Source organism: Mustela nivalis (genome assembly GCF_964662115.1).
Source record: "Mustela nivalis genome assembly, chromosome: 3".
Classification (NCBI taxonomy): Eukaryota; Metazoa; Chordata; class Mammalia; order Carnivora; family Mustelidae; genus Mustela; species Mustela nivalis.
Window position 1 is genome coordinate 101,656,352 of NC_139022.1, and position 27,537 is coordinate 101,683,888.

Sequence of the window (27,537 nt, forward strand, 5' to 3'; positions counted from 1 at the left end):
GCTTGGGAGAAGGGGGGTGGGGTTATGGACATTGGGGAGGGTATGTGCTTTGGTGAGTGCTGTGAAGTGTGTAAACCTGGCGATTCACAGACCTGTACCCCTGGAGATAAAAATATATGTTTATAAAAAATAAAAAATTAAATAAAAATAAAAATAAAAATAAAATCTCTCAATGGCACCCAATTGCTCTTGGGAGGATAACCCGAACCCTTCACAGGTTTCACAAAACCCTGCATGATCTAGCCCAGTCTGCCTCTTTCACACTACTCCCTCCAGACCTAAACATCCTATCACAGGGCCTTCAAAGCATCCAACTGACCATACTTTCTCTCCAGCCTTTGAACATGCTGTGGATTTCACTTGGAAGCCCATTGGCCAAAGCAACTGCAAATCCTCAGGTCTCCCCTCAAGTGTCAATTCCTCAAAAAGGCCCTCCTGATCTCTCCACCTGGTTTATGTTCTCACTGCAATTTGGATATAGCACTATCAACTTCTCCTTCAGAGTATGTAACATAATTTTAAGTTTACATTTATTTCTGTGATGCTGCCAACCAAACCACGTTTGCATTCATGAAAGCAATGGTGCATATATATCTTTGCGCATTTGTTTTATTCAATACTCTATCTCTACTTTTCACTGTCTACTACGTTGGCTACTAAATATGATGGGGAGGGTCACTAAGGAACATGTGATGTAGTAAAAATGACCTTTCAAATTCCAACTGTTATAAACCCTACAAAAGTAGATGAGTTATTTAAGCTCTGGTGCCTAGGTTTTTCATCTTTTGAGAAGACATAAATGTTAAATAAAGATATGAATAGCCTGACCTACCTACTTTCTTCCTGTATCAGCACAAAGTGGTATTACCACCTTATAGGACAGCCCCAAGAATGAGTTAAAAAGAAAGGAAAAAAGAAAGGTGTGCCAGCCAAAACATAAATCGAAGACAAAAACCAAGTTCTGGTTTTCCTGAACACTTGTAGAAATCCTCTGCTTGTCCATCAAGGCATTATCATCACCAAACTATATGTGGCATGAAGCTGTGGCTGGTGAAAACAGAAGGTGCGGGGGTTCTCTCCATGTCATACTGTCTAGTACATAATCAGATAGGCCTGAGGTCAAGGAAAGCCGTAGAAAATAAGAGCATTCTCCCCTACAGCTGTGTGCTACCCAACAGACCTCATTCTGCATGTCCAGGAGACCCTTTACTAAAAATCACTGACCTGCTCTTGCCCTATGCCAGTCCTTAGTACTCAAAACATCAAGGAATTTGGCAATATGTAGCCAAATCACTAATTCTGAATGGAAGGAACCTTTCCATACCACAGGTTAACTGATGGACATTCAGTGTGTGAAAACAACCCTCTGGGACACATCCACAAGTTACCCAATACATGCTTCCTGGGAATTCTAACAAAGTTCAGAAGACAAATCCTTTTCCAAAAGAGGAACTAATCTCCTGAATTAGTCTCAACACACTTTAGAACACATTATCCATTTTCTTAAAGGTGGTATTCAACAGGTTTTTTTCCTAGCCTAAAACCCTTTCCCCAGGAATCTTAACTCAACTTTCCTTTCATTTAAAAAATAAATAAATAAATAAATAAATAAATCTTTCAAGTTTTTTATAGGACAAATGGAATTTGCTGGAAGTGCTGGATATTTGCATAAAAATAAGAGAAATGAGATGTAAATTAAATTACTTCCCCATTTTTAATGTGGATGGATACAGGAAACTGTCTGGAATTACTATGAGCAGGCCACCATTTCAGGGACAGCTCCAGGGGCATGTTCTCACCTCAGAAATTTACTCAATTTCCCGAGTGCTTTGCTCTTTAAAGTCTGGCCTACCTCGCTCATTCTGAATTTAATCAATTTCAACACCATTAAAAGCCATGAAAAGAAACACCCACATTGAATTAAATACCAAATCCATCTGGAGAAAAGCTTTCCAATTGGCTCACACACTCCAAGGGGCTCAAGTCCTTCCTCCTAATCATGTGAAGACCCAGAGTTGCAAGGGCTTCGTAGCTGTGGTCCCTTGGAAACAGTCTTCATGGTGGTAGTTTTGGAAACTTCCAGTGGCACTGGGAAGTTGGCCGATTGCTTTTCAATTACCCAGGTGTGAATTCCCTACTTTGGGGATTACTAATGGTCAGATCTTAATTCCAGTTCAGCTCCCCAAGACCCAATACCCTATTCTACTCTGTCCTATACTCTAGTCCCCAGCATATACATTCAGGGAGTGTGGACTAACTCTAATATTAACTGAAGTCATGCAGACATAAGTGGTATGTACTGAAAAGAGAATGATAAACTTTCAAGCCAGAGAGACCTGGATTAAACTCTGGTCTCTGCCACCTCTGACTAGTATGATCATAGGAGAGGTGTTTCACCCCAGACTCTTAACCTTCCTCTTCTGTAGAGTGGGGAGAATTCACCTAGGTGTTCAAGGGTCAAAGGAAATGTATACTGACTTATTTGGTACTTCAAAAAAATGGTCATTAGTGGTATTATCAACATTTGAATCAAAATTTCTGGTTGATAAAACATTTTTCATACCCAAGTTCATGTTATCCCCATAATAATCCCATGGGGCAAATACTGTTACTATTCTTACTAATAACTTCTTGCTATGCTTCCACACTAATGAGCTCAATAATATCTTACTGCTTATAGAATATATTAAAATATTGTAACTTAACTGATTTTCCCAATGTATCTGATAAGCCTTTACCATGAGAAAAGCCAGGCTAACAATGTTAAGTGGTAACAATGACAGCAAGAGCTAACGCTAGCTGAACAAACTGCACTGCACTGCTCTGGGCTAAGCACTTAAACGTACCATGTCCTCATCTGTCATCCCCCCTATTATGTAGACAAGAACTCTTGACTTGGGTGAGGTTGAAGAAATTCTCTTAAGACTTTGGCCTTAATGAGTGCTGGAACCAGGACTGTAACTCAGTCTGACTCCAGAGCTCATTCTTCATCCACTCCTACTCTTCAGCTCAAGTTCACATGACCAGTCAGACAGGGACGGGTGTGTGTGTATTGGGGGAGGGTGCTAGGGATCATGTTTTCTGGAGTTTTCCCTTTCTACTCCAGGAGGAGCTCTCAAATCTAGTGGACAAGAGAAGGAGGAGCATGCTTGTTGCCAAGCGCATTGTGGGCACCCTCCCACAGATTATAGTCCAGTAGGTTTGAAAAGCATGCTTAGGATAACAATGCACTGTATGCCAACCAATTAAAACTAGTGTTACTAAAGACTAACAGAAATTATTGTTGACTTTTAATTAGCTATCAACATCTATATCACAGTTTCTATCTGATAATAGCCATTCATCAGTGCTATGCATCTCAATATATAATGCTGCTTGTGCCTCTCATGGTATATGAAATGATTCAAAAGGATTCACAAATATTTTCAATAGCTATGTATTTATTTCAATGAATATCAGAAATTTACCTTTTTTTAAAATCACACATGACATGCTGCATTTATTTAAGTTAAAAACAGTGAACTGAGGGGTGACTTAGTGGCTCAGTTTAGTTAAGCAGCTGGCTCTTGATTTTGGCTAAGTCATAATCTCAGGGTCTTGGGAGGGAGCCCCATGTAAGGCTCTGCGCTTAGGGAGGAGTCTGCTTCTCTCTCTCCCTTTGCCCCTAGCTAATTCTCTTTCTAAAATAAATAAATCTTTTAAAAAAAAAAAAAGAGTGAATGGATTTAAGAAAAATAGTAGGCCAATAGTAATACTGGCGGTATATGTATATGTAAAAACAAAACAAAATGAAATAATAAGTCAGTGATAGAAAAATACCACATTTGAGAACTATTGTCTTAACTTGTCCCCAGCCAGGCACTACACTAAACCTGGCTGGAAGGACAAGATGGGAAGGTACCATATTTGACCGCCAAGATTCCTACTTCAGTACAGTCATCGTGGATTCCTTCCCTTCTCTCCCACTGCAATCCATCAACAAGCCCCATCAGGCAGACTGCTCTAATCAATAACCTCCCAACTGCTTTTCCTTTTGCCCCATACAGTTTATTCTCCACCAGGAGCCAGAGCCATCTTTTAAAAATACACACTGGCTCATGTGTCACTTGCCTGCGCACAACTCTCCGGGGACTTCTCATGACACTCAGAACACAAGCTTACCTCCCGACCACGGCCTCACATGGTCTAGTACCAGCCTACCTGACCACTCCTGCTCTGGCCTCCTCTAATCCAGTCACCATAGCCTTTCCCAATATTCCTTGAACACAGCTGGCTTATTCCCTCCACTTCAAGGGTTCCTCTGCCAGTTCCTGACATGCCTCACTTCCTCCGTTTGTTCAGGTTTCTGCTCAAATGGAACCTCTTCAGAGAAGCCTCCCTGTTTCAGTTTTCTAGAATGGTTCCCCCTTGCCTCATTATTCCCTATCCCTTTGCTCTTATTTCCCCCTAGTCCCTCTCTCCACCTGAAAGTATACTTTTGTTTACTTGCTGTCTGTCAGTTTCTCTCACTAGTATAACTCCATGAGAACAGGGACTTTATCTGCCCTGTTCATTATTGTAGCAATAATATATAAATATTTCCCGTATGAAGCAACAAATACAATCTGCATTTTCACCTGCTAAGACACCAGAAACCAATAGGTAAAGAAGTCCCCACACTCCAGGAGCCTCAAATGCTAGCAGCTGGCTGAACACACTGGTACCTTTTAGAGTTCAGGGGCGCTGTGGTGGGAAGCACAAGATGAATAGCACTGACCAAGATGTCATTCATCTCCTGACCTCTAAGCATTAATACTGCCCATCGGAACCTTTTTTCCCCTAGCCTACCAGATACAAAGGCAACTATCTTCTTTTTCATGGTTTCTGGGAACACACAGAAAAAAATAAGCCAAGAAGACCACAGATAAAGTAAACTAGGTAGTAGGAAAGAGATGAAATCCCTGCCTGGCCTGGAATAAACCTACCAGCTCTCAGCTGAGTCAAGAGAGGCTCTAAGATACCTGTAAAGAGTGCTCCAGTTCTTAGCAAGACACCGCAGCCAAAGTGGCAGTGTCCAGGCTGATACAGTACAGGCTGAGAGTGGCAGATGGGCTTGCAGTGAACTATCTCCTTGTGGGTTCTGACAACTGCAGTCTCCCAGTCCACCTTAAAATCCCTATCAGGACAGCAATGAAAGAGCAATGCCTAATGCACTGCGTGGTAATGCCAACCAGCTACACAGGTGTCCACACATCCGGAGAAGGAATTACAGTCCACAGGCCTCAATTCCTATCTGTCGTGAGGCATGAGTGGCTGTGCACTGATTTCTCAACCAAAAGAGATCGTCACCAGCTTTTTGAAAGAGGACGTGTTTCAGTAGAGAGCCAATTTCTTCTGCCCACGTAGATCCTTTTCCTGCCTTTCTCACTTTGATCTGCCCTAGGAATGGTTTGGGTACTTTTTGGTCAAAACAAATGGAGGCAGCAAGGGACAAGGGAGGGAAAGACACTCATAATCAGAGGCCTAACACTGACATTCATGGCTGCCATCCCCACTAGCTGGTAGTGGAAGATGGGCATACTTTATCTCTCTGACCCTTCTCATCTGCACAGATCAGGTGCTGTGAAAATCAGCAAAGCAATGTCTGTGAAGGCCCTCTGATAACTGTACACAGACTGTCTATGGTCATGCTTTTACATTAATAGCCTCTGGTTTGGGGGGAATGATGATATTATTGATAATAACAACAGCAGATAATAACGTTTAATGACCGCTTAGAATATCAGGCACAACTGAGCTAAGGATTTCCATCCAAATCTCATTTAATCCATCCAATGAATCAATGACATAAGTACTAAAGCTATACTGATCTCACAAAAAAACAAAAACATAAGCAAAAACAAAAACAAAACAAAACAAAAAACAAACCAACTCCTGAGGCCTGGGCGAATTAATTTTCCAAGGTCACACACTCAGTAAAATGTGAGGCTGGGATTCCAACCATGTATGTAGTAATACGGTAGAGTCCACTCTCCCAAGCACTATTCCACACTTATCCCCACTGCGGGCAACAGGATTTGATAGCCGCTGCTGAATCTTGCATGCTCAGAACACTCTGGTCAGGATGGGAAGGAACAACCCTGAGAGACTACAAGTAGGGACTGAGGAGAAGGATTCAGCTTTCTCATCTGGAAATAGGGTCCATAATACCACCTACATCACAGGGTTTTTATAAGGATCCAACAACATAACATATATTAAAACACCCTGAGCACACTGCCCTGTAATAAGTACGTGTTCAATAAACATTAATTGAGATCCTTGAGGAAAACCTTTCAGTCTCTACTTCAACAACCCCTTGCACTGGACTTTAGAATTTAAAGATGCAGCCAGGGATCTGTTCACTGTTGCTTGGCCGAAGCCCAAACCAGAATGCCAAAGGGTGGTTCACACCTGCCCAGGCCATGACTTGCTATTGGTACAGAACCTACATTTCTAAGAGAAAGAGGGGTATTAGGCCACAGCAAAGTCACGCAATGGCTGCATCTGTCATTTTAAAGTTGGCTGGGAGAGAGGATGGTTTGTTAGGTGTCATTTAGGACAAACAGAAAGGCTTCTGAATGTCTAGGCTAGCTGGAGGAGTGCCTTTGCCAGTCATGTCCTTGAGGGATTGGGGCCTCACCAAACAAAATGGCTGAGATCCCATATAATAAAATCTCTGAGAAAAGAAGCTGTCCTTTCCCCTTTCTCTCTTGCTAGGCCCCAACCCCTCAGCCAGGGTTATTCTCAAGGGCATTACAGCACAACTGTCCATGCAGGCCACATCCACTGTGTTGCACACACAAGTCATAAGGCAAAGTGAGGTGCAGAAAATCAGCATGAGCTAGAATTATACCATCTTGCCTGCTCCTGGCTCAGAAGATAAAAGTGGTAGCTCAAGAAACCTGCCACAGCACAAGAGGGAGGGGAAAGGAGATAGCAAAAGGGCCCAGAGGAGTGGGGGTGGGGATCTGAAAGGAAATTCAGAAAAGGGAGAGATCCAGCGCCTGTCTCCTATCAGGCCTGGCCTGGAAGGTGTGGATGGAAAGCTGGAGGGGAAGGTGTACTCAGCTGACTGCCTCGTGGGCCAGCACTCAGGAGGTCAGGCCGCCATGCCCATTAATGCTGCCCATCCTTTTCGGGTTTAAAAAGGGAAATGTTCTATTTATAAGCCACTGACCAGTGGAGACCTGGCAGCTACTGGATGGCTCTGATCCCGCAGGGATTCTGGTTACCAGTGGCTGCCTTCTCCTGCCTCTCAACTGTGGGTGTTCTAATAGCAAAAGGCCTAAGGTGACTAGAAGCACAAGAAAAAGAAAATCCTCCTTTCTGTCCTCTGCTGCCTTCATAGAATGTTGGACTTTTAGTAATGTCTGTAGGCTTTAAAACCTTTCTAAAACAATGACCCATATGATCCCATGAAACCTTTCCCTACTATCTTTAAGACTAAATCTCTTTTTCTATTTTATAGATCAAGAGAAGCTGAGGCCCAGAGATGAAGGGAATATATAAATCAGAGGCCAGACAACAAGCAAGGTAATGGTGCCTTCCTAGCTCTTCTCCTGGTCCTCAATCTTGTCTTTATGGAACAAGAAAAGCCTGGATACAGCACAATCAGGGAATGTGACTGAATGATGACCTAAGAAGGGCGGATGTGTGTAACAGGAACCAAGCAGCTTTGGTTGTGTTGTCCAATGCCTGCAGAAGGGCAGTGGGCCATGTTACAGTTCTGTGCCTGGAAAGCTGCGGAATCAATGACACACAATAACCATCTCTCAGCGTCACGCAGAGCATGTGAGGAGCCACGGACAGTTCTAATGAAGAAGCTCACTGAGAAGCAATGTGGGATGGCCCTTCAAAAGCGAAGAGCTGAGGAGGTTAGGTGTTTGATGATGATGATGAAAGGCCTCCCAGTTCCAATGGGTTGGCCACATAACGACAGGATGGCCAAACAGAGGAAAGACTTCCATTTCCACTTGTGTTCTCAGTCTCTTTCTCAAGTAAATAAGTACAATATTTAAAAAAAAAAAAAAGCAGTCTAAGAACTGACAAAGCCATAGAATCTGTGGGCCAGATTTGCCATTGCCTGATCTGTAAATAAAGTTCTATTAGCAAACATGCATTTGTTTTCATATTGTCTATGGCTGATTTCACGCTACAATATCAAGTATTAAATAATACTGCAAAACTAAATATATTTATTCTCTGGCTCTTTACTGAAAAGGCAGATCCTATGCTAAACAATAACATTCAAGAAACCAGGGGCTTACATGTTCCTGTGTTTTTTCCCCTAATGCACATGAAAATAAATATATAAATCTAAACAGTAATTTTAAATGTGTGTCTGGAACTATCTAAAATGATCTGAGATACCACTAGCAGTATGTGTACCCCATTTTGAGAAATACAGTCATGAGGATTTAATGAACTCACACTCATAGGGCACTAGCCTGAAAACAGCAGGGATGTTAGCTGCCACCCTTCGTTCTCCTTCCTGCTCCCCTCAGGAACACTTCTGCCCATCCAGTGAGCTTCCCCCTTCTTATATGACAGACTAATAGGCATGACCAAATAATGAAAAGGATAAGAGCCAACAGTAATGAGGCATTTATTAAATAATATGCCAGACACTTTTCTAAACCTCAATCATCCTAGCAACTTCATGAGACAGGTGTGGTTATTTATCACCCATGTTACAGAAGAGGCAATGCAAGCTTAGAGAGGCCCAGCACGGACATGTTCCATAGCCAGTGTGGCAGCATGCTAACCCCCACCACTCACATGGTATCCTCCACCGAAACAGCTCTTTCCAGTCCATGAGGCGGGACCTACTCACAGAGAATTATCTGAGGTATGTGCAAAGACTGAGGTAGACGCTGCTCAGGCTGATGCTACTCATAACAGCAAAAATCTGCAGAGGACATCCAAGTCCAATGACAGGAAATCGTTCAACAAATTTGGATATAATCCTATGACAAAGTATTAAACAACTACTGCAAATGGCATTTATAAACAATTTTCATGACATGGAAAAATGCTTGAGAATTATTTAAGGCAGGTTAAAGAAAGTATATTCAGTATAATGCCAAGGGAACCAAAATACATATTGGCATTAACAAAATCCATATAAAACACCAAGAAAAAAAAATAAACAAGAAAGAATTATCTCTAGGGTGGCATTAGAAATTATTTATATTAAATTTCTGAAAACTACTGCTATATTTCCTTCATATCCTATAATGAATTCATATTATTTTTATAATAAGCAAAAATACCTATTTTTCAAGCTGCTTAGGGGATTCAGTGTTCCCCACCATGGCCCGGTATAAATGACAACCTGAGTGAGCTCTTGAGCATTATACAAACACGAAAGATTCCTGTAAAAGTACCAGATTAAAAACAAACTGGAAGGAAAGAAGGGATTGACATCTGGAAGCAGAGGAAGTGCTGTGTTTCCTTCTTCTGGGGGAAGAGGGAAGGGCGTTCCCATTTTTTTTTTAACTCTTGCTAGCCTACGTGGAAGCCCATTCTGAGATCACTCTCTAACCAACGGGCTCTGGGCATTCTGTCTGCACAGCAGGTACATGTGCAGACAGCATGGCGATGACACGCACCCACACACGTGACGGGCCATCTGGCCATCAACTCCACGTGGTCTGAACCTCAAAAGCAGACCATATATTCCTTAAAGGTAGAGGCATGTGTTCTACTTGTAGGAGTCCTTCATTCTCTGCAGTCACACTGCCCTGCGTCATGGGTACTTAAGAACTTTCAGAGGTATTATTTGAATGTGGAGCTACAGGAAGGCAGGACTCCTGCTGGGAAACCAGTGAAGAGTTCAGATAGGAGCACACAGGAACACATCGAACAAGAGCAGGAAGCACCGTCATCAACTGCAAGGTCCTCTTGAAAAGCCAGATGGTCCATATTGACCTGAGTGTGAACTGCACAAGAAGGCACGTCTGGGCAATCTGGCCATATACCTTTGAAATAATCCGATTAACCTATAGAATTTGAGTGACTATTCACTTAAGTGAAGTGGCTAGCTATGGAGTTGAGATTAGGAGACCACCCAGGGTCTGGCTCAGTCTGTCAGCCTTCAGCCTTCAAACAGCTGGAGAAGCAGTGGGAAGGCAGCATTTCTGTAAACAGGCTAATCTTTTTGGAGCTAAGTAGGTAGTGACATTTATTATTTAAAGACTTCTAACTTGGAAGAGATCAACTCACACTAGAAAAGCCTGCCCTTCCCTCACTCTCTTACAGTGGACTAGAGTTTCCTCTCTGACAAGTTCTCATCTCTCTAACCATCCCTCAGGTGGGACTACAGGACAACAGCAGCCTTGGCAGAGAAGAGGACACTTCTTTGTTTCACCTTCTGAGTCCTACTGGAGTTCATTTCAAAGGAGAATAAACCCATTCTCACAGAGCCTTTGGAGAGGAAATCTCACAGCTGCAGTCAAAGGCAGGGCAAGCAATAGGACCTGGAGACTAAGAAGATACGCACCAAGGCATGAGGAGATAATGCACTAAGGTGGCTTACAGGGCTGCAGAGAGCTGGGTGGGAGCAGGGATTCTTGCCCAGTGCAGAGTCCTGTTCTTCATAATGAGAAAGGGGGCAAACCCATGACAGCTATCAGCGGTCTAGGTTATTAGCACTGGGGTGTAATCAGCAAAGCAGCTTAGGGAACAGCACACCATACTTCCTTCTTCTCTAATATTCTTATTTGCATCTTCTCCCTTCCTTTCTCTAGCAGGCAAGAATTTGGACAGCTAGAGAAAACTCAGTATCACTGATGTATATTATGGACATTCCATGAATAAACCCAGGGCAAGTCCTTGATGGCAACAGGATTCCCAGTAAGAGACCCATAGAACTGGCATAAATAGCAGATTGGTTTTTGAATTTAACATTTAGGGATTAACTTAATTAAGAATACCCAAGACCTCTATGTAGAAAACCAAAACTCTGATACAGGACACAGGCAATCTGAATAAAAGGAAAGACATTCCAAACTTTTGGAGATGACTTAGTATTATAAGAATGTCAGTTTTCTATGAATTAACCTATACAATCCAATGCAAATCTAAAGGAAAGTTTTAAGTTTTTGAGAAACTTATAAAACTTATGTTTTATAAGGATAGAGGTCCACAAGCAGCTAAGTCAAACCTTAAAAATTAGAGTAGCAGACATGGAGGACTTTCCACAAAGATATTATATGAAAAGCAGAGAGGTATTACTACTAGAACAAACAGGCCAGGAACTTAAAGAACCCAGAGAAAGAGCTCAGATATACAAACCTAATATACAGTAAAGCTGGCACTGTAAGTCAAAAGCAGAAGACCAACATTTGTCGGAAAGCTGATTCTTCATGTGGATAACAGTAAAAATGGATCTTCAGGAAACACCACATATGATGGTAGGTATGAGTGGGATTAAAATCCTCAACATAGAAGACAGAATCATGAAGCTAATGAAACAAAAGGTAGGTGCACATCTTTGTAATATGGGTTAGAAAGGCCTTTTTTAAAACACAACTTGAAAATCATAAACCAGAAGGTGAAAATTAAAAAAAAAAAGGGGGTACTTCAATATATAAGAGGGCTTTACATTCAAGTAAGAAAATCACAAATAATATTAAGAGATGACAAGATAGGAAAATGTATTTAAAATGTCTACAGCTAACAAGTGATGGCTCTTTAAAATATAGAAGAAACTTCACAAATCAATAAGAAAAAAGTGGCAAATGAAAGAGAACTTGAGCAAAGGACATGAACAGTTAATCCAAAGAAGGAGAAACCCAGTCAAAAGGCATATGAAACATCCCAATTATCAGACAGATGCAAATCAAAACAATATGAGCTATCATATTTATATGATTGACAAAATATTCAAAAGCCAAATAAGTTGGCAGAAATGAAGAAATCCTCATGTAGGGCTGATGGGACTGCTGACAGACCACTCCAGAGAATTACCCCCTCAAACTAAGTATATTCACACCCTTGGATCAGCCAACAATTCTCCTCAAGGGTATATATATCCCAAAGAAATTCTCATACAGGGAGATGTACAAGCTATACAAAGTTGTTCACTATGGTGCTGTTAGTGCTCATGAGGAGCTAAAGTCCTAAGGAGATACAGTGTGCAGCTGTGTAAAAACAGATACAGAGTGTGATACACCACAGAGGGTGCTGCAGACAGAAGCCACGGTCTAGAAGCAGACAGAGGAATAGGGATGGCTCCTAATACAAGGCTGAGGCAGCAAAGAAAGAGAACACGACATACCCTCATGGTAGATAAAAGATATAATATTGCTCAAAAATACACTTAATGTATACATTAGAGTGGTGGTCTATATTGAAGGAAGGAAACAGGAGCTGTGAAAAGAATTAAAAGCAAACAAATAAAGAAATGAATGAATCAATAAATATGAAGCAAGGGGCCTGTGATGATCCCATGACGCAAACTGCGTAGTATGATTCCTGCAATCCCTCTACACATGAGATTCAAACAGAGACTAGAGAAGAAGATAGGAAAAAGGCTCTGCAAAGAAATTTGTGTTTGTTTATCGGCTGCCATCCTCTCCCTGACAACTGGGCCATTCGGAAAATACCAGCAGCTGACAGGCATTATTTATGGACCTGTCTGATACCCCACAGGCACTGTATGCCCTGAGAGGAACTTCAATATCAAAGCAACAAATTCAGAAGTTTCCCCAAAGGAATTTCCTTTTCCTACCTGGCCCTTCAAAACACTCTGACTCTGGGATAGAATAGTGGTATTCAAACGCCCATGAAAACATTTTCTAGAAAGGAAAAGGCTACACATTTAGAATTTGGATATTCAAGGCAAAAAGAGCAATGCCACACTCCGAAAATCCTGTCAGACTGACTTCCCTCAAAAACAGTTTCAATGGTGGTATAAACATCAGGTTGCAGAACAATCAGACCCTGGACAACAGTGCCACCTGTGGTGGCAGCTGAGCCCATGGGCAGGTGTGGAAGGAAAATGAAAAATTACTTTGATCTACAGACACGGGAAGTTCAACTATGTCGGAAGAGAGAGGGAGCTAAGGCATCATATGATAGGAAAATGGGGTCCCAATGCCAGAGGAGGTGATAAAGTATCAATCCAGAACACTGCTCTGGTTTTGCCAGCTTGAAAACAGAACAACTTTCGGAATAATACTTTAAAAAATTGTTTCTATCCAAACCACTCCTGCAAAAATGGCCAATATGTTTTAATCTATCGTTTTGCTCTCCAGCTTGCTAAATGAAAGGGTCACTGAAAAATTGAAAAATTGAAAAATTTTTACAATTGAAAAATCATTAGACACTCCAGGCAGCCAGTTCTCTGGGCTCTGTGAATAATGGTATGCCAAAAGCAAACTGTTACATGGGTCTGTAGTCTCCAAAATGGAACTTTCTGTGTTGCTCTTTTCTTTGGGAGGTAGAGTATCTCTGTGGTTAACAGTAGAACCTCTAGTGTTAGACAGAATTCAGATTACATTGTGCTGCCTGAGTTTACTAACCTCAATTTCCTAATATACAAAGTAGGTCGAAAGTGCCTATCTCACAGTGTTTCAAGTGTTTGAAGCTCATATGCATAAAACATTTGTAAACATAGTAAGTGGTGGATAAACAGCTATGATTTTAAAATATATAATCACTGTAGACAATGCAAAGCATGGAGAAGTATTTAAAACAGAAGGTCAGCCTCTCCCAATAATCTATACTCTATCCACTCTGTTTCATGAACAAGGTCTTTCCAGACTTTTTTCTATCAATATATCTAGAGAATTCAAATATCTTACTAAGAACATTGCTCTGTAACGTGATTTTTTAAACCTCAATTAACGATATACTGTGTGGAGTGCCTGGGTGGCTCAGTCAGTTAAGTGTCTGCCTGTGGCTTAGGTCATGATCCCAGCATCCTATGTTCGAGCCCCACATCAGGCCCCTGCTTCTCTTCTCGCTCTGCTTGTGTGCTCTGTCAAATTAAAACAAAACAACAACAACAAAAAATAAGATACCGAGGGCACCATTTCCACAAATACACCTAGATTGCCCTTGTTCTTTTTAAAGACTACACAATATCTTGATTTTTTTTTAAGAGTTTATTTATTTACTTGAGAGAGAGGGGGAGAAAGGGAATGTGAAGAAGCAGAAGGAGAGGGAGAATCTCAAACAGACTGCAATGAGCACAGAGACCAACACAAGGCTCCACCCTGACATCATGACCTGAGCCAAAACCAATAGTTAGGCACTAACTGACTGAGCCACCAGGTGCCCCACATCTTGATATATTTAATCAACTTCCTATTGCACATCTAATTGTCTCTCTTCGTTATTATTACCAATGCTCCAGTTCACCTCCTTGTTGCACAAACATTTTTGTACTTTGGTCTACTTCTTTAGGATAAATCACTGGTTCAAAGGATACTAGCTTCCAATACATATTCCCCAAAGGCCCTACAGAACGGTATAACCAGATGGCATGCACACCCAGAGAATCAGGGTCATTTTTCAAATCTATTGGCACTGATTTCAAGCAGAGAGGAGAAGGTTTATCAAAAGTCACAAGCAAACTTCTGGTTGGTAGTCACTCTTACGTATCCCATGCCTCAGAGTTCTGGGGTCATTCATTATAGAATAGCGTGTCCCAGGCTGGGGCATTACATGGGCATGTTATTTAAGTCTGCTTGACCAACTAACCTCTCTTGTTCTGGTGGTTTCCCTGATTTCCCAGTGGAAAACTACCTTGCTCCCATTTTATACAATACTCTTAAAACTGTCAGTAACAGTTTTGTTTTCCCCTGCATCAGCCTAACCTAGACCAACCTGTTGTTATCTTTCTAGGAATCTGAATCTTCAGAAGAGTGAGGCAGGTACTAAAAAACAGTTTAGGGCTTAGTCATCCTGCAGATATTATTCAGAAGACCCTTTCTTATTGGTTCCTGGGCTCCAGAGCGGGTGCGCTTTCAAGCCTGGCTCTTCAGCTCTTCTTACCTTACTGAAAGTTACTCAACAGCCTTCCATATTCCTTCATTTTTATTACTGTGGTTTTTGCTACTGTTATCTTAGAATAGATACGTTAGCCATAATTGATTTCAGATATATTGAAACAATCCCACCAGGGGATACAGAGGCAGGGAAAAGCACTTGTTTCCTTGAAAAAAATTTCCCTTATTCAATTCTTGAAGGAAAAAAAAGAAAAAATATTTTCCCTCTTCTAAAGGCCTCTTAACCTACCAATACCAACCACTCCAAATTACCTAATATTTTATATAAAACTCCTGGTCAAAATCTGTATTTTGGAAAGAATGAAAGGAAAATCTCTGTCCTTTAATGAATTTAACACACACAAAAATACTTCATCCTTTTGTCCATATGGAGAAATAGTGCTTTACTGATTTTTTTTGACATCACTGGAATTCACAGGAGGGCTCTTTGAATGTTTCTCCCAGTGGATTTTATGAAGCAAATCTGAGGCAAGGGGACAGGATTTCCTTCGCACTCTTGCTAGCAACCTGGAAGGAACTGGTTCATACTCCTAGGCACCAAGGACATCAACAGCCCTAACACTAGCAGGGCCTTTTCATTTTAATCCCATAGTCTTTATAAGGTTATAAATGTTCTTGGAAATTATGATTAACCAGAGTGCTCAGAGCCAGCAGCAGGGGAAATGTGCTGTATATTCTACAGAGGCTGCCCAGGGTCATTCCCATCAAAGAGGAATATTATTACAGACTTTACCAACTCTACTCCTTCCTCTTCAAAAAGGTAACAAAGAACACACAGTTACTAAGCAATCACTAAGATAGTTGTTGCCTAACCAGTCCCTTGAACAAGACTGTGTAGGAGGCAATTCTGGCTTTCCCGTAGGACAAGGTTCTTGGGAAGCTGCATAGTACTCAAGCAAGTAGCTTTTAAGTGGTTACTGGAACTACATTCTCAAGACCTAGGGTTAACTGAGATAATATACATGAAAATGCTTTGTCAAGTGTGAAAGGTTATAAAATGCAAGGTGTCACTACGGTCTTGCCAGTCAGGCTCATTGAAATATCCTGGAGTTTCTGAGATGGTAACTCAGGATGGAAGCAACTGACTACACCAGGGAAATGGGGCAGACCCAACATGCCCACAGTACCCTCTGGTGGTTCTTCCCCAGCATAGCAACTTTTAAAGCTCAATCCCAACCCCAGCTGTAGAAAATCATCTAAGGGACATACTTACTCCCTTCACTCTGGCTGTCTTTGTTCGAATTGTAGACCTGGAAAATAGAAATAAACATTTACCTGTGTGAATTTTATACCTCCCTACAGGTTCAAATAATAAAATCATTACCTGCCCCCTTTCCCTAACTTATGCTATAAAATGGAAGGCAATTTCTGGCCTCCAAACATGAACCCTCTCTAAAATTACCTGCTTCCCAGTATTTACTTCGGGTATTACGATATATAAATATCAGAATCACCTGTGCAACTTAACTTTAAAACAGATCATATTATTTTAAATAAAAAACTTCATGTGTATATTTAAATTAAAAAGAAGAAACGTTTTAAATAGTTACAATCATTAAGCTTTTACTGGGCACCAAGCAACATGTTGAGCAAGTCACATGAATGATCTCAAATTATCTATACAACAATTCAATTGAGTAGGAACTCATCAATGTATTACAGATGGAGAATTTGAGTCTTAGGTTAACTAAGGTCTCACAGCTAGTAAAGGGCAAAGTCAGGACAAAGATACATTATAAACTGTTAAGTGTTAACACTGGGAAATGGAATCATTCACATTCTGCTTTATATGGTTTTGAAATTTGAAAGTTGTAAGGAAAATATGTTACTTTTACAATGTAAAACCCTTAAATTATTTATAGAAATCATAAAAGGGGAAAGTGGTCTAATAGAGAAAAAGAGAAAATACCCCAATGTAAAACACGTAATGACATACTGCAAGAATCAGCAAGCTTCTCCTATGAAGAGCCAGATAGAAAATATTTTAGGTTTTGTGGGCCAAGAAACAAAACCAATATTATGCAGATGCTTGTTTAACAAGAGAAAAAGTGAATTTCCACAAATTTTTGGTTGACAAAATTTAAAACATAGCAATTTTTTGAAATTGAAATATAGGTAATATATAGGTATAATATTCATCACAGGTTAGAATCCCTTTTAGAGTTCCAAGGGTCTCTTTTCAGAGATGCTTGATTCATTTCCTCTAGAGGTTAAGTAAGTGGTTCTCAACCAAGAGCGGCCATCAGAATCCCGTGGAATCTCTCCTCCAAGGAGTATAATTTTTGAAATGTAGATCCACCAATCAAAAGAATTGGGTTTTATTTGTTTGTTGGTTTTACAGAAGGAGGATAACATTTGACTTAATTAGGGTTCAAAGTTAGTATTTCCTATCAAATCAAATGCAAATGTTCATCTATAAATGTCACATTTAGCTCACAGGTTATACAAAAAGAGGGTGATGTGCTGCATTTGGTCTATAAGGCATTTTACCAATCCCTGATGTGGTGACATTAGTAAGTAAGATAAACCCTCTTTTTTAAGGGGGGTAAACATAGTTTTCCAAATCTCTCTTTGGTGATTTTAATTCTTTATATACGAAAAGGCATAGGGTAAATCTGGCCATCATAAGTATGTTTGTATGTACATATGTACATATCCATATATCTATCATCTATCTATCCACCTACCTACCTACCTACCTACTATTCCAAATGATTCTGATGGCTACTCTTGGCCAAGAACCACTTATTTAACCTCTAGAGGCAGTGAGACGAGCATGAAACCCTAAAAGAAACCCTAAAAGAGATTTCTACCTGCTAGCAAGTGTGTGTGGAAATGGCTGGTCAGGAGATTTCCAACCTGGCCCTTCAGTTGACTTCTGTCACTGGGTAAGGTTCTCACCCTGTCTGGGCCTCTACTGCCTCATCTGTAAATTAAAGGAATTGGCCAAGAAGGTTTCAAATGATCAAACTCTAAGTAAGACAAATCACTCCATTTCATTATTACTGATTTCCTAAAGAAGACTAAAGAGGCACAGCCACTATTTGAAAGTCAGGAGGATGAGGATTAAAGAAAAGGGTTTCTGTACTCGAGGCAAAGGCATCATTTATGCTTAAAAGTTCTAGAGATGAGGAGTCAAAAGACTGTGATCCAGGCACACAGCCTTTTGGAGGGGAGAAGACTGGTGCAATCGGCAATCAGTGCATAGTAGAGAGGCGAGGGAGATGAGGAGGGGCAGAGGGGCAGCAATGCAATCCTGCAGGATGTTGTGACCTGTGAGTGAAATAGGCAGCCTCATAAAAGCTAGGACCAGCAAACTATTCCACTAACCTTGGAAAGCCAGGTAAGCCAAGTGCAAGGGAAGAAACTCTACCTTGTCAAGTACTTTTATTTTACAGCATCCTGACTAATTCATTCTGTCCATTAAATTTAAACATTCTGAGAGAAACTTGCTCCTGTTTATAAATGGCAAATCCAGAAAGAAGAACAAAATGCAAGACTTTTAGCTCTCCTTTATTAGGAGGAGAATTGCACCAAAGTACTTCCCTTCAAAGTTTCCTGGGTCTCAGGAAAGCCCGTGTGTGCAACACCCAAGCATTCCCCAAATCAGACAGGTGTGATCAATGAGCCAAAGGTGCCAGAAGCATGTGCTGCCCAATACCCTGAGGCCAGGCCATTCATCTCTGCTAGTTTATGAGCCAAAGACAATGAGTTTTTTTTGTTTGTTTTTTTTTTAATAAACCTAACAAACCATGCCCGTCAGAACTGTGTGACTACATGGCCCAGTAAGGAAGGCCCAGGGTGTGGGAGAAGCCTCACCACCACACAGGCCAGATGGCAGCACTAAATGATGGCAGCACTTTGTTTAACTTACCAAGTACTACACACATCATTGAATCTTTTTAACCACCTTATGGCATAAGTACCAGGACTGTTCCCATTTTGTAGATGTGAAACCTGAGGTCTAGAGAGGTTATACAGTTTGTCCAAGGACAGAGAGCAAGTGAGAGGCTTCCTATTCTATCTTGCCTCTACAGGGAGGTTACAATACTCTTTTACTTTTCCAAGCAGTAGCAAATGTGCATTACTACCAAGCAAAACCAGAAGTCTATAAGTTCATAAATAGCTCCCATACTGGCAGAAGCTGAGAGTATGCAATTCACCTTGAAAAATAGTCATTCTGTTCTGGGGATATCTTCTCTCTCTCTCTCTAATTCACCTTGAAAAATGGTCATTCTGTTCTGGGGATATCTTCTCTCTCTCTCTCTCTCTCTCTCTCTCTTTTCTTGCAAATGTATTTTTCTTTTTCTTTTTTTAATTTTATAATTAAAAAAAAATTTATAAACCTGGGGATATCTTTTCATTATTATTATTCAAGTATAACTAATATACCTTGTTATATTAGTTTCAGGGGAAATATCCTTCTACAAAGCTTTTGGTGGCCCACTAGTGTAATACTGAATAAAGTAAGGAGGTGAGGCCAACTTCCTGAAATAAATGGTCTCTTTGGCCATGGCTTCTGTCTTATGATTGATTAGCAGAATTATGTCAAGTTTGCAAGCTTTCAAGCAAGCTTTGTCTTAAAAGGAGAGAACATAACTCTCCTGTTTTAATTCAAGGGGACACGGGTCACTAAACAGTCCCTGAATTATGGCTCCTATGAAGACTAATTCAATTAATACACTTTCTCCCGTCACTTACCATCTCTAAACCTTAATCACACCACCTATAAAATGAGGACATTAATATTCCCTACCTCTTAGGGGTGTTGTGAAAATTAAATGAGATAATAGATATAAAACATTTAACACAAGCAGAGAATACTGATTCCATGTCCCACTTAGAGTTCCATAAAGATAAAATTCCACCACCATTATTTTTATCTTCCTCATTAATTCTCTTCACATGTATCCCCTTCTGGGATAAAAGGCTAAGGATGGGAATGTAGTTTGAGGGAGTCAGTAACACTGGGCTCATCAGCATTTCAATTTAACCAACTGAAACTGAGTAAGGGACTAAGAGCAAGGAAAAGAAATAACCATCCAAAACCAACTTACAAAGGAATGGGTTCTCAATCTTTTTAAAAACAGCAATCAGAAACAAAAGTAACCACCTACCACCAACCACTTGTTCAACCACTTTTTCACCAATTATGTGCCATGCACCATATTAAGCACTGAGATAAATAATTTTATTTCATCCTGAAGCCTACAGGGTAACAGCACTGCCTCCACTTCACAGCACTATGTAGGTTAAATAACTTTACAAAGATTACAAAGCTAACAAGTGGCAGAGTGCTCTAGACTAGCTGTGCTCAACCCCAACTTCATGCAACTTCCCCACTCAGTTCCACTTCCTAGCGGAAAACAAAACAAAACCCTGGCAATTAACAAAGAACTCAAAAGAAGCTAAGCAGTAATTAAAGTGGCAACAATGCAACCATCTATGTAAGAACAAAATTTCCACCCAATTTAAACATAACAGTAATTCCACAAACTTCCAATTAATACAAGCATAGCAGTAATTGAAAACCACAACCAGCCTGAGACACTTCAGGATGCCCAAAAAACATGCTTCCCTGAAACTCTGAGCATATACACAGAGAACTGGCCAGCACTACCAAGCACCATGTGGCAGACAGATTTCTTAGTAGAGTGCTACATTCTTGTCAAACTCTTATTAACAGGTTAAATTTGGAAATTTTAAGTGACACTCCTCAGAATTTACTAGTAAGACAACCTTTGTCTGTAGAATGCTACTTAATAGTGGACATGCATTTTTAGATCAAGGAGAGACCCTCTTGTCACAGTGGGCCACAAGCTACACTTGGAATAGCTTTGAGAAGGAACTGTTTGAATCTTAAGCATGGAGAGATAAAATCGATTTGAATACCTTGCAGTAAAGAAGGGTGTGTCTCAACTAGAGAGGGCAGAGCTCTGGAGCTAGGTACTGGCTCTTCCTCCTCCTCCCATTGGAAGAGTGCCTCTCATCATCCCAGCCTGATGTACTGGAGGTAATGGAAGTAAATGGCTGCTGCTGCTTTTCTCTTTATCACCTAGCAATGCTCCCTTCTGCTCACCCCTTACCACTACCAGCATCACATTTCCTGGCTTATGGGGGCTCCCTTGAAAGTCAAGTCAATAAAAATGTATCTGATGGCTCTTTCTGATGACTTATTCCTAAACAAATGTGAAAACCTTGCTCTTGCATCCTCCAGAATCACATGTAGGGGCGCCTGGGTGGCTCAGTCGTTAAGTGTCTGCCTTCGACTCAGAATCACATGTAAAGAAGGCTCAGTGACTAGAACACTGCAGGCCACTCAATAAAGAGTGACTGGTGAACAGTTTTTGAGAAGAAGAATAAAGGAGAAACTTAATTTATTTTATTTTATTTATTTAATTTATTTTTTATTTTTCATTTTATTTATTTGACAGAGAGAGAAAGAGTGTGTGCAAAAGAGAGCAAAATGGGCAGAGCAATAGATAGAGGCAGAGGGAGAAGGAGGCTCTTCACTGAGCAGAGAACAGGATGCAGGACTCAATCCCAGGACCCGGGATCATGACCTGAGCTGAAGGCAGATGCTTAACTGACTGAGCCACCCGGGTAACCCCCACCATGTTGGAGGTGATGAAGACAATGCCCGGATGCACTGACCAGACAGAAAAGGTAAGCAGATCTAACATTGCTGAGGTCCCATATGTCATTCTTCTAAGTATCTGGAATGTTCCAGGAATCTCTACATTAGACTAGAATGAAAATATACAATTCAGGCCTTATTATGAGGCAATATAAAGTGGATTTACATTATTTGGCTTAACTCGAGGCTGTCAAAACTCAAAAGGGTGTCACCAGGAAGTTGTAAATTGCAAACCAAGGAATGGCTTACTATACCTCAGGGTACTAAGTCTCCTCTCTCCTTTACAAAAGAGGCACCACAGACACAGGCAGTCTCTTGGAAAATGTCCCAGCAAAGAGTGACCAAATGGCTGTGCTCCTGAAGCCAACTGGAAAAAGAATCTGATGGCCATTCAAACCTTATTGCCTATCAACACACCAGCATACTAGTGTATACGAACAACTACTTGCTGTTTAACCTGATTATGACAATGATGACAGAAAAAATACACTTTCTTTCCCATTTGTTCAAGCATTTCCAGCTGCTTTGTACCTAAGAATATAAATGGCTTACTTCTTGTATAATTCCTCAGTAATACTGGGGGAAAACAAAGTGCTCTAGACACCTACCACTTCTACCATCTTAGCATCCACATTCCACATGGATACCATCCTCATTCTCCCTGGGGAGTCACCAGAACCAGTTTATCAATTCTGTCACTATCATATTCCTTAAATCTATTCCTCATCCCCATTTCTTCTTCTACTGCCCTCAGCCAGGTTTAGACCACTTGTTGGCACTGTGGTATTGGTCTTCTACCTGGTCTTGCTGGCTCTGCTCTCTTTCTGCTGAAGAAAACCCATCAAGAGATCACAATACAGTCTTCAAATACTCAAAGGGCTGTCACGTAGAAGAATGACAAGACTCACTTTTCCAAACAGGGATGAAAGTCAAGGTGGAGTCCTAGGACAGCAGATTTCAGAGGGATACAAATAACTGAAAGTTAAGAGTTCTTCATGGTCCAGAAGAGCAGGGCAACTGGCTGAATGTCATCTTGACATATAAGACTAAGCTCCATTTCATCTAGAAGGTGGCCCTGAGCATTTCTGGGCTGACAAATGCAGCTTCATTTGAGATTTAATTATTGTGATCCTATCCTCTCATCTGTACAAGCCTTCAGTGGATTCCAGGTTGGGGGAAATGGCCCAACGTCAGGCGAAGCAGGGTGGTGGACAGAGTAGTGAGTGCTATGGCCCTGGACAGTTGGTTCTACCATATTTTAACTATGTGATTTCACTATGTGATTTTGCATGGCAATTTAACATTTCTGAGTTTTCTTATTTGTTAAGATTTTATTTTTATTTATTTATTTGAGAGAGAGACAGCAGGGAGAGGGGCAGATGGAGAGAGAAAGGTAGAGAATCTCCAGAAGACTCCCTGCTGAGTGCAGAGCCCAATGCAGGACTCATTCTCACAACCCTGAGATCATGACCAGAGCTACTATCAGGAGTCAGACGTTTAACTGAGAGAGCCACCCAAGTGCCCCCTGAGTATGTTTTCTTATAAAGTGGAGGTAAGTAAGAATACTTCGAGGGGGTCTTAGGAGAACTAAAATAACCTCACAGTGCCTGCAAGTACTCAAAAATGCTATTTCCCTTTCTGCTACGTCCATAAAGATGGTCTGACTGACTTCATGGTTGCAGAACACCCCCCCCCCCGCAACTACCTTGGCCTCTCACTGTTCTGACAGTCTATTCTACACAGGTTAATACTTCAAAATACAGTTTCTTATTTTCCATTATTTCTAATTTACAAATAAATTCCTATGACCGGTGCAGTCTTACATTTCTATAGGGTCTGCCTGGCATCAAACACAATGTTATACATATGGTTAGTGTCTAAGAAGTCACTCCTGATTGGGGGAAAAAGGAGCTCAAGACAAAGGATGAACCTTCTTTCAGTCATTCTCAGTGGGCTGGAAGTCGACCATAAAGACCTTGATGAAGAAATTATCCTTAGAGTGATGCTTTCACACTTTGAGTGTTGCTGACACTTAACACACTTCCTGTGAGAAAGTTCAATTTAAGATCATATAATTTTAAGGGAAAAGATGAAATTGGTCTTCCTGGGGGCATGTAGGTGGTTGGTCACATGTAGATATGCAGTCAAGGGGTGGATTATCTATTTTAACTTATTTCTGGTCCTGATGAATTTTAAGCATGAGTGCAGTGTTTCTGGAGTTACTAACACTGATTGTTGTGAGTGCTCCTCCTCCCCAATAACACTGTGATTTGCCTGTTATATAAACACTGTTGCCATAGTTATAATTCAGGAAGCTTTGTTGTTTGACCTCAAGAAAAATTCAACCTCAAGTCAGGATAACACTAACTCTCTAGACCGACAATAGACCATCAGAGGGTAAGACCTGCCAAATTCCTTCAAGCTTCTAGAAGGAACTACTGTATTTTGGGTAACAAGCGAGCAACAAGAAGAGGAAATGCTGCAACATTATGCAATTTCCTTGCATTTCATATTCAGAAATCCTAAAAACCCCTATAAGCAACTTCCCTAGCTTTCAACCCAAGATCAGAGTTACAGCCAATATAAACAAACCTGGACGCAAAAGAGGAAAAATGAAATCTAAGTAATGTCCGAGTAAAAAGAGTATTTCAGGAAAATTTTAAGGGCAACAGAAAAAAAACACAAGCTCACTTGATAGCAAATGCACAACATTAAGTAGATGGCATATGAGCTGACACATATGTAGGATGTGGTCAGATCACAGTGCGAGGAGTCTTCTGGCTTTAACATTTCCTGGCTTCACACCAACGTAACATTAAAAAGTGGGTATGAACTCACTAGCCCATCACCTTCCCCATTCACCAGACAAAAATTGTAATTTTAAACAGAAAAAGACTTTCTCTATTCCTCTGCCCACCCCACCCCCTCTGACATCCGCTCCATGTCTTTGGAAATACTGGCATAGCTCCATCAAAGGAGGGAACCTTGTTCTTCTATGCTTTGGAAAACTGCAAATGAGAAATTCCTTGGTACAGTACACATGATTCCAAAGCTGGAGCTTGTAAGGTTCTGCTGCTAGAGCAGGACCCTGCCCAGGAGAAAGGATAACCAGACAGTGAATCACTGTACAAAATTCATTCCTTTCAATTCTAGTCCATTTGTCCTTCAGGCAAATTGAGGCAAGTGGCACTGTAATGATCTAATTTATTAATTCCTGCAATGCCTCTCGCAGGGGTGGGAGGAAAATTTATCCAACACAGTCACAGGTGACTTCTTTCCCTACAGACACTGGTAGGTCAGAGTACTGCATTTCCAGATAGATGACTCAAACCCAAGTTTCCTCAGATACAGGGCCTACCCTAAATCTAGGAGTAAACCTGATATTAACACAGCATATGCAGCAAGAGTTTCTGGGAATATTTGTTTTGATTTCTTTGCTCTGAGCCGGTAGAGGGGATCCCTAGCTTTTGGACATGAGAAATCTCTGTTTTCTACAACACCTAAGCAACAGAATAGGGATTAAAAACTGGAAGGGCAGATTCTAGAATCCCTTCTGGTTAGGGAGTTAAAAGTTATTAGACTGGGCCCTTTCTTATCTCCAGACAGAGTCAAAGATAAGAGGTTTATCAAGATATCACATGATTTCCGACACAATGATTAAAGTAAAGGGTAAGGTTGGGACCACCAGAGCCCTTCCGCATGCAGATTTGTCTTTTGGTTACCCACAGTGTTTATTCAGTAGTCGTTAAGCAAGGATACCCTGCTCTCCTTCCAAGGGTCTACACCTCTCCAGCACAGATAGAAGTCAGTCCACTTCTGACTCCGGGGGTAGACAGATAGTATCACTTAGGCCAGGTCAGCCATTGCAGCAATATTCACTCCTTACTCTCAACATTAACTTTGGAACATTTTCAAACTTACAGGAAAAAAAGTAACAGTGAACATATACACATACAACCCATCACTTCCATCCTACCGTTAATAGTATTTTACTACGTTTGCCTGATCATGTATGCAGCCATCTCTCTGTATCATCCACAATCCAACTTATTTTTTGATAAATTGTTGTGACATTAACAGTGCCCATCTTGAGTATGCTTATCATTTATTAAAGTTACATACTGGTTTGTCAGCCTTTTTAAAGTAAAAGCTACCTACAATGAAATGCACAATTTTCTAAAATTTATTTATGTATTTTAGAGAAAGAGCACGAGCAGGAGAGGTAGAAAGAATCTCAAGCAGAACCTATGTTGAATGTGGGACTCAACCCGGGGCTCAGTCTCATGACCCTGAGATCACAACCTGAGTAGAAACCAAGAGTCAAACACTCAACCAACAGTGCCACCCAGGCACCCCTGAAATGTGTCTTAAGTGAGGTGCGATGATTTCATATGTACCTTAAAAACCCACATTAAGGCAGAAACTCTTCCATCACCTTGGGTAGTTCCCTGTCAACATCCCCCAACACCCACCCCCTCAAAACACATAGGCTCACGCACCTGGGCAACAGCTGCTCTGTTGTGTTGCGGTGTGCTCCCAGCATTGGTTCTGCCTGTTCTCCAAACATCATACAAACGGCATCATACAGTATACACTCTTTATGGAAGTCTTATTTCACTCAGCATAAAAGTCATGAGATTTACCCATGTTGTGGCATGAATCAGTACTTCTGATCTGTTTTACTGCTGAGCATTATTTTATTATTTGACTATATCACTGTTCATTGATTCTGCTCTTCATGGACACCCAGGGTGTTCCCTCCTTGTCTTTGGCTATCATAGATTAAGACACTCTGAATGTTTTTGTTTAAGTCTCTTTGAGAACAGAGGCTTTCATTTCTCTTGTGTAAATAACCAGGAAAATTTCTAGGTTACAGGGTATGGCGGGGGGGGGGGGGTGGAGAAGGAGAGAGCAAGCGAGCAGAGGGAGGAACAGAGGAAGAGGGAGAGAGAGAATCCCAAGCAGACTCTGAGCTGAGTGTGGAGTCCCATACAGGGCTCAATATCACAACCCTGAGATCATGACCTGAGCTGAAACCAAGTGTCAGATGCTTAACAACTGAGGGACCCAGGCACCTTGGGGGAGAGAGGAGTATTACTGAACAAGAAGCTGCCAGCCTCTTTTCCAAATGATTGTTTTATACTCCAATAATGTTTGAGTGCTCTGGTTACTCACAAACTCACCAACACAAGGCGCTAGCAGTCTTAATTTTAGCCATTCTGGTGGGTATGTCATAATATTTCACCACGGTTTTCATTTCATTTCATTGTTGCCATTCATTTCATGATGACTAATGATGTTGAGTACTTTTTCATGAGCTTACTGGACTTTCTTAATCTTCTTTTGTGAGATGTCTCTCCAAGACTTTCTTTCTCTCTCTTTTAGTGCAGCTGCTGTTTTGTTACTAAGTTTTATGAGCTCACTATACATTCTGGATATGTCAGATGTATGTTTTCAAATAGTTTCTCCCATTCTGTGGTTTGCAATACCTCAATGGTACCTCTTAATAGCAGAAGTTTTCAGAGTCAAATTTAAAGTCTTTTTTTTTTTTTTTTTTGTAGACCTATTGTTTTCTGCATCCTATTAAGAAACCTCTGCTGTTGCCAGATAACAAACATTTTACACTGTGTTTTCTTCTGGAAGCTTCACAGTTACAGCTTTTACGTTTATGACCTGACTTGAATCCATTTCCCTAGTTCCCCTGGTTTGCAAACATAATTTACAGGTGCTTCTGAGTCACAGTCCAGATCTGAAATTCACTGGTTTAAAATATAAATTCAGTAACAAGCAGCACTAACCCACCCTCACTCCACTTCTTCCCACCAGCTAGAAAGTGGTCATATGGAGTGGATCCATATACAT

The 27,537-nt window shown here is 40.9% G+C and overlaps 1 protein-coding gene across 5 annotated transcripts in view; it reads right to left on the bottom strand.

Annotated features, from left to right (window-relative positions):
• The window catches only part of ARHGAP26 (Rho GTPase activating protein 26), a 445,382-nt gene that overhangs the window by 203,593 nt on the left and 214,252 nt on the right, over window positions 1–27,537 (bottom strand). For all 5 annotated transcript variants that reach the window (XM_082725247.1, XM_082725249.1, XM_082725248.1 and 2 more), the window contains one exon: window positions 16,252–16,288. In XM_082725247.1, coding sequence (XP_082581373.1) covers window positions 16,252–16,288 — 37 coding nt within the window. The remainder of the gene's footprint in view (window positions 1–16,251; window positions 16,289–27,537) is intronic.